Source organism: Haliotis cracherodii, unplaced genomic scaffold (assembly GCF_022045235.1).
Source record: "Haliotis cracherodii isolate W230 unplaced genomic scaffold, xgHalCrac1.p SCAF_5, whole genome shotgun sequence".
In the NCBI taxonomy this organism is placed as follows: Eukaryota; Metazoa; Mollusca; class Gastropoda; order Lepetellida; family Haliotidae; genus Haliotis; species Haliotis cracherodii.
In genome coordinates, this window is record NW_027266308.1 from 40,287,413 (window position 1) to 40,298,003 (window position 10,591).

The window sequence follows — 10,591 nt, forward strand, 5'->3', positions numbered from 1 at the left end:
ATTTTAGAAAAGAAAACGTATATTTGCTTAGTCATATCCGTTTTGTAACGTTTAATGTAACTCCTTACTCCATTATTGTCCACCGTTATTACAATCGTAAGAAGAATGCTTCACAATGATAGAATGATGTTATTACCCTCAATCAACACATGTAGAAACGCCCGAGGACGGAGACTACCAGTAACCTATGAATATGATAGAGTAGCATCATTTAGTAGCATGAAGCTATTTATGTGATGTGTTTAAACGGATGTGGGCAAGGTTACACTTGCAGCACATAAAATACTTAGATCCATCAAAGCAATGATTCAAATTCAGTTTTTTTAAAAAGTTTTTCAAGTTCAAATGACGTAATACGTGACTTGTGTCAAAAACAAAAATAATAAAGTACTGTCGGAAATGTTAGAAAAATATTTTTCTGGCTTCATTTAATACGTACGAGTCATAGGGCTATGAAAATAGCATATATCAAAGTAACGCAAATTGACATAATCTAGCTTATCCTAAATGACTCTGTGATTACCCTTAAAATGTATTTTTACCGGTAAAATGATGATAAAATAAGAAAATATTCGAGTGTTGTCATACATGTATGAAACGGCCTATAACCTTAGGTAATTACCTAACACCTGTCCCGAGGTGATAACCTCACACCGGCACGTGCATTCTCACAGATGCAAATGTCACCCGAGTTGAGGTAGGTCTCAAAATATTTCTGTTGTTGCACTTAATTGACACGCACGTTGATGGGATATCAGTTGAAGATATGTACTGCATTATTTTTGCTTGTAAAAATGATGGAATAGTCAAAAGGTATGAAGGGGATGAATATTGGAAGGCTGCACTAAATTTAACATTAACCGCGCTAAATTTAACATTTGAAACCTCACGCTGTGTGTTCGGTTCCAAATTCAATTTATCTCCGTTAAATCTACAGGTAACCTAGCCCTAAATTGAAAAGACAGTATGTTTATCTCCTAAATAGATGATGTTCCAACTAGTCTATGAACATAATGTACTTATGAAAATCACCAGTTAAGCCCCGTTACTCAATATTACAATAGCACAAGTCTGTGAAAATATTATCCTTTTTTAACGGGCAAAAATAATTTTTCTAAGCATTTCCGACAGTACTTTAGGAATATAATGATAATTTTAAACGTCAACACTAGAGAATAACCAGTCTCGATTATCAGTCGAAACACAAAACTGGGCGTAAAAGTATAATAACAGTGAAAAGTGTATCAGAAGTCATTGCTAAAGCAGAGTCCATTGTGCGATTCCGACGATATCATGCGTATGCGAGTCAACTATAATGAATCATTGATTGAGCTTATATAGTACCAAACTTTGTTTAAAGGCTATTAACCTATCTTCAAACCAACAGCCCACTTAACCCCATACAGGTCCACTCAATAGTTTGACTGAAATCAAAGGTGGCGTTTCTGCCTGTAAATTTAATTTTCAAACCTCGTTCGGTTCCCAATGAAAGTAACCGAGCACTTCATGATGACACAGTATATGTTTATCTCCTAATTTGATGCCCGGAAATTTCATTTGAGACCGGCGGCGTAAGCGGAAGATCTCAAATGGTAAACGTCCTCACAGGAAGCAGGTCTTGGTTAGCTGTACATCTATTTTGTTGTTGCCTGGACCCGTTGTGCCCCCTTCACATACACGGAGTTTTCTTACGAGTCCTTACGGATCGCACAATTTCACGGATCCTTACGATTTGGCCATTTTTACGACCGATTTAAGAGTTGTTGCGAGTTTTTACGAGCTATTTACGGTTTATTACGGATTAGTACGAGTTATTACGATGTATTTACGGCAAAATTCCACGATTTATTACGAGTTGTCAAGGAAAACTACGAGCATCTAAAGGGCATTTTACGAGTATATTACGGAATGTTACTATTTATCGAAGCTGTTACGTGTTAGTTACGACCTGTTTACGTGTTGTTACGAATAGTTACGAGTTAGTTACGAGTATTTACGAGTCTTTACGATTTTTTGTCAAAAGATATATAAATCCTGCAAATCTCAATGTATCATCATTCGACAACTGACATCCAGAGAGACAATTTCAGTGTCTTCTGTGTCTTCTTCATCAACAGGGTCTAGCTGCGGTGGTGGTTCAGGGGAAGGCGAGCGTGTCCTCTTCTTTCGCGGAGATTTTCGAAGAGCAGGAGACTTCTTGTTGACTGCCGTCTTCTTTGGAGCCATGCTTGTAGATATTGTATAGTAGATATGCAGAAATGTGACTTCTATGACTTCTTAATAATAACTGAACATGACGTGTTCGATTTTGCAGCTTTTATACCTTTTCCCAAATCGTAAACAATACGTAAGACTACGTAAAGTATACGTATCTATTCGTAAAGAACTCGCAACTACACGTAAAGTGCTCGTAATAACTCGTAACAATCCGTAAAGCCATTGTAACACGACCCGGATGAAATCATAAACAACACGTAAGCACTCGTAATAATCCATAAATAGTCCGTAAACAAATCCTTAACAAATCGTAAAAGAATTGTTATGAGTCATTTACGGATTCTTGCGAGCAGTTTACGGATGGTTACGTGTTGTTGCGAGCGGTTTACGATTCTAACGGATTGTTACGAGTTATTTACGAAACAATCCATCCGTGGACAATCGTAAGATGATTATGGATGCTTGCGATTGACTACGAGTTGGTGATCCGTAAGGACTCGTAAGAAAAATCCGTGTTAATTATAATGATAATTTTAAACGTCAACACCAGAGAATAACCAGTCTCGATTATCCATCGAAACAGACAAAACTGGGCGTAAAAGGACATCGTCAAAAAATTTTCCTCTCCTTCCACGGAGCCTTAAGAGTGTCTGCGAGTTGTTCGCGTAGTGACGAATTATTTACGGATACCAGCGAGTTATTTACGGATGCTTGCGACTGACTACGAGTTGGTGATCCGTAAGAAAAATCCGTGTATGTGAAAGGGGTATTAAGCAGTATTCAGGAATCTCGTGACATTCCAGACGTACCACGCGTTAGATACATAAAGAGATGATGTTTTGCTAAATGCACAATCATCAATAATCACTAATTAGCGCTTCAAGTCCACTCAGCTGTGGTGCTAAAACTAGAATATGTGCAGTTGCTGTTTCATGCATCTTTGTATCTGTGTCTACGCAGGATGCCGAGAAAGGCTCATGCGTGCTGTCTCGTTGCTATCGTCTGCCTCGTTTTGAAGTTGGCGTCTGCCCAGTCTACTCTGAAGAAAACAGTCTGGAAATCTGACGTGAAGACATCAGTTTGGAATACTGGTAGGTCGACATGATCGCAATCTGTGGAAAAATCTATTTAATGTTTGTCATCTATGTAATACTGCCAGATCCAGTTTGTGATCCATGGACTACTACAAGGACATGTTTGTCATCCATGGGATACTGCTAGGACATGTTTGTCATCTAAAGACTACTGCTAGGACCTGTTCGTCATCCATGGGGATTCTGCTTGCTGCTAGGTCATGTTTATCATCTATGGGATACTGCTAGGTCATGTTTATCATCTATGGGATACTGCTAGGACATGTTTGTCATCTAAAGACTACTGCTAGGACCTGTTCGTCATCCATTGGGATACTGCTTGCTGCTGGGTCATGTTTATCATCTATGCGATACTGCTTGGTCATGTTTATCATCTATTGGATACGACTACGACATGTTTATTATCTATTGGATGCTGCTAGGTCGTGTTTACCATCTGTGGAATACTGCAAGGACATGTTTACCATCTTTCGATTGCTGACGTGTCATGATTACCAGCTCAAGAACACCGTATTGACCATGTTTCAAGGATATCCAAGGCAGTGTTAAACACACCTCACCTACTTATTTTCAGGAATATCGGAAGATCATGTTTTTTCCTGAAGCTCATACATTCGATGTTTTGTTGGAATAGTCGGAACCGTACAATGGACTTTCCTTTCAGAAGACATACGTTATGATTATCGTCGCTTTTATTTGTTTGATTACGTGTAATTGTATTGTCGAATACAGGTTAACAATGGTTGCTGCCATATCTCGAATACAAGTATCGCATGATTGTTGCCATTTCTCGAAAACAAGTTTTGAATGATTGTTACCACATCTCGAATACAAGTATTGTATGAGTGTTGCCATATCTCGAATACAAGTATTGGATGCGTGTTGCCATATGTCGAATACACGTAAGGCATGATTGTTGCCATATCTCGAATACAATTATTGCATGATTGTTGCCATACGTCGAATACAAGTATCGCATGATTGTTGCCATATCTTGAATACAAGTATTGCATAATTGTTGTCATTTCTCGAATACAAGTATTGTGTGATTGTTGCCATATCTCGAAAACAAGTATTGCATGAGTGTTGCCATATCTCGAATTCAAGTATAGTATTGGATGAGTGTTGCCATATCTCGAAAACAAGTGTTGCATGAGCGTTGCTATATCTCGAATACAAGTATTGCATGATTTTTGCCATATCTCGAATACAAGTATTACATGATGTATGCCATATGTCGAATACACGTAAAGCATGATTGTTGCCATATTTCGAATACAATCATTGCATGATTGTTGCCATATCTCGAATACAAGTATTGCAAGATTGTTGCCATTTCTCGAATACAAGTATTGCATAATTGTTGTCATTTCTCGAATACAAGTATTGTGTGATTGTTGCCATATCTCGAAAACAAGTATTGCATGAGTGTTGCCATATCTTGAATTCAAGTATAGTATTGGATGAGTGTTGCCATATCTCGAATACAAGTGTTGCATGAGCGTTCCTATATCTCGAATACAAGTATTGCAAGATTTTTGCCATATCTCCAATACACGTATTACATGATGTATGCCATATCTCGAATACAAGTATTTCATGACTGTCACATCTCGAAAACAAGTATTGCATGAGTGTTGCCATATCTCGAATTTACAAGTATTGCATGATACGTTAACCATGTTTCTTTTATGTCATTTCGAATTAAAGACATCGTTATACTTCCAGAACGGGCACGAATCTTACCTTCGTTCGGATCTAGCTGCAACTTTCTGTGTTATTCGGGTATATTCTCCTCTGCTGATGGGTGTACCTGCTTCAAACACATGTGTACGGTAAGCTAAGTGGAGTATTTTGTTTTTGCTTAAATAATATTTTCAGCAGTTATTGTCAGGCACATGTATTACAAATGTGGTCAAATGGGGTGAGATGAAACACCGTGCCACTGACATAACTTCTATTGTATTAAAGATGTACGAGTACATAGTATAATTAGTCATCTACAACGTGGCTGTCTCTAAATAAACGCTGACAATCCTCTTTTATCTCGAACCCCCTCTTATCGGGAGTTACAGGTTAATGCAATGACAGTATGGGGCAATGATTACTGAACTGAATGTATTTAACTATATACTAGTATACAGGAGATACTAGCGCCCCCATGGTCTTGGTCGCAGTCGCGTTTTTTGTCGTGCCTAGATCAAGCTGTAAGATATAGGAGATATCGTTCAAAACGGTGTTTTAACTCAGCGCATCACACTGGATATTATTTAGTGTATATTTTCTATTCCACAGGCCAAAAGCTGTCGATCCAGTGAAGTGTGTCAGACACGAACCACCAAGTATAAAACCTTTGCATTATGCTGTCCCCGGAAGCGTCACAAAGGTGAGCATTTAATAATTTTATGGTGATGAACATCAGTGAACTTGTCAAAGGGGTTAGAAGATTGTTTCTCTGCGGCGGTCTCATGTCAGCGTTTTGTCTCGTTTTGCCGCGACCTTAACTAAATATTCTAATTTATTTAGCCAATGTTTTAGTGTGATCAGTGTTCGCACAGCCTCTTCAGTGTCAACGCCCACGACAACTATATATACGTGTTATTTGTTTGGTCGCACCAAGATGCCTCAAATCGCGATGCTGATTTACGTTCCTCTACTGCCAGGATTCTTGGATCGTGAGCGTACATCGCATCGACAATACTGCAGCCATATCGCAATGATAACACGATAATCATTATAAAATATCTGTCGTCAAAGGACAGTAAAACATTGGGGTAAATATCACGATCAAAATTCAAACACATCAATTTTAATAGGTTACTTAGTATCCATTATAACCATGCTAAAGGTGGGTGAAATGGGGTTTAACGTCGCGTCCAAGATTATTGCACTTATATAGCGACGTACATATACGTGTGTGTGTGTGGCTGCTTGTACTAGTCCGGACTGATGCCGATTTATAGTGCTAGCTCACTGAGATACCATGCCGCAGTTTAACATGAATACCCCACTCAGACACAGTATACTGACTCCGAGCCGACCAGTTTTTGTTTTAGCCCCTTAATGCCGAGTGCCAGACAGGGTAACAAAATTTAACAAGTACCATCTTTTAACGTCTTTTGGTATGACTCGGCCGGGGATCGAACCCCGGACCTTCCGCTCTCCAGGCGGAAGCACTACCACAAGAGCACGGAGGCGGTCACCATGCTATATAGACCAGCAGCATCTAAAGCTAGGCCACCTTATTGGGGGCATGAGGACATACGGCACCCGTGTTTCCTGCATGATTCCCCAGCAGGATTATGACATCCCTTCTGTCACCAGTGGTTGCATGTAACGCTGGCCAAAAACACTCCTCAAGTGGCACCACCTTCTGTAACCCCAGTCGATGATAACGTTGACATCACAAAAATTTAAAATTCAAATATTCAAAATTTCTCTTACAAAAACGGGAATTAAACAAACTATGGCAAAGACACTTAAAGGAGTTTAATGGTAATAACTATCCCTTGTGAGAATCTCGAATCGTGGGTCAGCCAGAATCGCCCCTGAATATTATCCTTGGTCCTTCAGAAGCATGCGTCATATTACCAAACTGCTATATATTTACAACCATCGCTTACAGGCTTCCTGTCCTTATGAAGATGACTCACTGTTACACTGACATAGTTGCACGGGATGAACCTTGTAGACTATCAATATATTATGTATGCTTCTATTAACGTTGCGCGTACACCAATAGCTTGGTAAAAATGGATTGAAAGAGCGCTTCATTGGCTTTGTGAAATTGTACTATGGTCTTAATTCATATTTATCTCTCATATTAAAATATTCTAGGACGGTGTCTCTTGATTCCGTTTTCTAATGTAAAATGAATGTACTGCCAGTCTGCACATTTTGCTTTAATTCATCACTCGTACATGCCTGTACGAAATCGGCATGAGCTGGAAATGCTCTCATAAACCTTGTGCCATTTTTGTGCCAATATTGTTGTAGGTATCTTGCTATCTTACAGTAATCTTGTGAGAGCTACTTTTTTCACATGGAACCTCCTGAGAGGTTTTACATTTGAACTGTAAGACACGCCTGGAGGTTTTACATTTGAATTGTAAGACCTGTGGGAGGCTTTACATTTTGAATTGCAAGACCTTCTTACATACGCGTAAGCAGCTTTTTACTATGCATCTAATGTTGATTTTTGACTGGTAAAAGTCTAAAATAAATTCACTTGAAAATAACATGAAGTGAATCGAACTATCTTCCTGGGGCAAGGCAGTTAATTAAGAAATAAACGACGAGTGGGAGTTGTTTATCGTGCAATAAAACACTGCAAGGAAAATAAACCATGAGAGGCGCAGCCCCGAGTGGTATATACTCCCTGAAGTGTTTCTTTGAACAACGTGAGCTTTGAAGGCAGGCGCACTTGTTGCATCCCTCCACTTCAGATTTGACAATGACATTCTCTGGGCTTGAGAAGGCAAGTTAAAACGCCCCTCTCAAACCATGTCAACATCTTTCCGATGCAGATTGCCCTGAATCCCAGGTTGTTAATCTTCTCGCACTGTTCCACCATGATGACGGTTAGCGGTTCGGGTTAGAGAATGCACAATCCTTCACATACAAATTGCACAGATTCGTGTGATAGGGATTTCCCACAACCGTCCTCGTTGGCTCTGGGTGTGTGTGAGGCACGGCGTGTGAAACTTTTCTTCGATTAACTTGAACAGATCGTCTTGACTGGGCGCCATCATATTCTTTGAAGCAAATGCGTGATATGAGAGGTGGAATCTTATTGGTCTGATGGACATAAACTGGGCGGCAAAAGAAACGTAAAGGTCGAGTTCCATGATCGATAAAAAAAATAACAAGAAGAGGTTTTGTTGTGAATTTTATATAATCTAGGGAGGGGTAACAAATGATTGATCAACCACAGTTTGAATGAAATTGTGCAATCACAGGTAATGTAAGCTCAAGGTAAACAATGGTGGGGTAATTTCATTTTCAAAAGTTGTCTGAAATGTCACCAAAAAATTGTCAGACACACTACAAATTCATTGTCGACACAGTTGCCTTCAAAAGCGTGTATGACCTCCAGCTGCCTCAATGCATGCTGTGATACGACGCCTCATCGATGACGCCAGTCTTCTGAGGACGTGGACTGGAATCCGTTGCCACTCGTCGCTCAGGGCCTGCTGCAATTCTTGTCTGTTCACGGGAGGCTGATGGCGTGCTCTAATCTGTCGGTCTAGATGGTCCCACAGATGTTCAATAGGATTCATATCGGGTGAGTGGGCAGGCCAGGGCAAAACTTAAACGTTCTGCTGGTTTAGAAAGTTCCGAGTCAGTCTTGGGGCCTGGCATTGTCGTGTTGAAACAATGTCTCCTGCTGTTTGTTTTGTAAGAACGGAAGCACAACTGTCTGCAACACTTGGTCTCTGTACTGCACAGCGTTCAAGTTTCCCTGTATAATCACCAAATCAGTCTTCTGATCTCCACAAATACCACCCCATACCATGACACCTCCCCCTGGACCTCTCGAATACACGCCGGAGCCAAACGTTCCCCTCTGCGTCGATAAACTCGTTCTCTTCCGTCATTTCGAAACAAGTTAAACCGACTTTTATCCGTAAACAGCACTCGACGCCAATTTCTCACTTGCCAGCGTCAAACCTGCCTCGCCCATCGCAGTCTCAGGCGTCGATGTTGATCTGTCAGTACCATTCCTGTACCATACTGTACGTTGGCGAATGGGATGTCCCAACGCTGTTGCTGCCGTCGCGGTCGCCGTTACGAATATGTTTCGCAGGTGAATGATCCGTATCTGACCGTCTTCCAGTGGTGTTGTCACTCGGGGTTGTCCGGTTCTAGGCCTGTCCTGTGTTCTCCCTGTTTGCCTGTACCGTTGAATCAGCCTGGCTACTGTCAATGGTGTACAACCAAACCTTCTGGCAATTTGGACCTGTGTGTTGCCTCCATTTCGGCCATACCGATCTCTCTCTCTCTCTCTCTCTCTCTCTCTCTCTCTCTCTCTCTCTCTCTCTCTCTCTCTCTCTCTCTCTCTCTCTCTCTCTCAGGTGTTTTTTGGTACCTGTTCCTGGGCAGTCATATTCCCAATACCCACTTTCCACTAGTTATCGCTGTTTTTAGGAAATTGCCAACCTATACTTTCTTTTGCCGCTTATTTTAGAAGGGACATAAGTCGTAATAGCCAATGGTGGCGCTACGACCGAGCCGTGAAATTCCAGTCATGTTCGGTAAGGGTGGTACTGGACTTGTATAGTCAGTTAAACGCCTTGGCTCGGGAAGATGAAATCGAACCTGCACTATCACATATCATGTTTAGTATAGTAACCCACTGTTTTTTCCACTCATTCATCGGGGCAGGTGAAGAAAGGGTGTTCAATCTTAAATGTCGTGACTTCAGTTATCTGCATGCTGCACGTAGTCGTTCTCCCGCCATCAAATTCGTTTTATACCGCGACTGCTGTATTGTTTCACTGTAACATATCCCGATATTTTCTTATTCTTTCTGATATTTCCAGCATTTAGACGTTTCTCAAAATATTCACATATGAAAATGAAAACACATGTGCATATTTTGACATTATAACACACTGAATCACACGTTAACTATTGTAAATATGTCTTGCTTCTGTTCGTGAGAAACCTCCTCTGTGGTCTAGTGGTAGAATGTCCGCCCGGATAGCGGAAGATCGAGGGTTCGATCCCAGGGTTAACCAAAAGTCGTTAAGAGATGGTACTTGTTGTTACCCTGCCTGGCGCTCGGCATTAAAGGGCTAAAACAAGGACTGGTAGGCTCGGTGTCAGTATACTGTGTCTGAGTGGGGTATTCATGTTAAACTGCGAATAGTATCTCAGTGGGCTAGCACTTTAATATCGGCATTAGCCCGGACTAGTACGAGCAACCACACGCGCACGCACACACACACACACACACATACACGTCGTTAAATAAGTGCAATAATCTTTAACGCGACGTTAAAACCCATTTTATCTCATGTGTTCTTGAGAAACGTGTACGTGATTACAAATTAGATAATATTTGATATTATTTTCTTTTGTGTACAGTGTGCTGGAACCGGCCTCGCTACAACATGAGATTTGGTCGTCGGTTCTACTTCTACAGCCACCAGTCCAATACCTGTCATGCCTTCAGGGCCAAGAGATTTGACCGCACATCCTACTTCACCAATGCAAGGGCGTGTCTCCGACAATGTAAATGCAGGCAGCCTGATCACAACAGGCGCGTGTATCAATAA

The 10,591-nt window shown here is 40.9% G+C and overlaps 1 protein-coding gene across 1 annotated transcript; it reads left to right on the top strand.

Moving 5' to 3' along the window:
• The first annotated feature begins 674 nt into the window (after positions 1 to 674).
• Positions 675 to 10,591, top strand: LOC139443037 (uncharacterized). The gene is made up of 5 exons (XM_071223960.1): positions 675 to 697; positions 3,178 to 3,308; positions 5,040 to 5,146; positions 5,607 to 5,697; positions 10,401 to 10,591. The coding sequence occupies exons 1-5, from the start codon at positions 675 to 677 to the stop codon at positions 10,589 to 10,591; spliced, it is 543 nt and encodes a 180-aa protein (XP_071080061.1).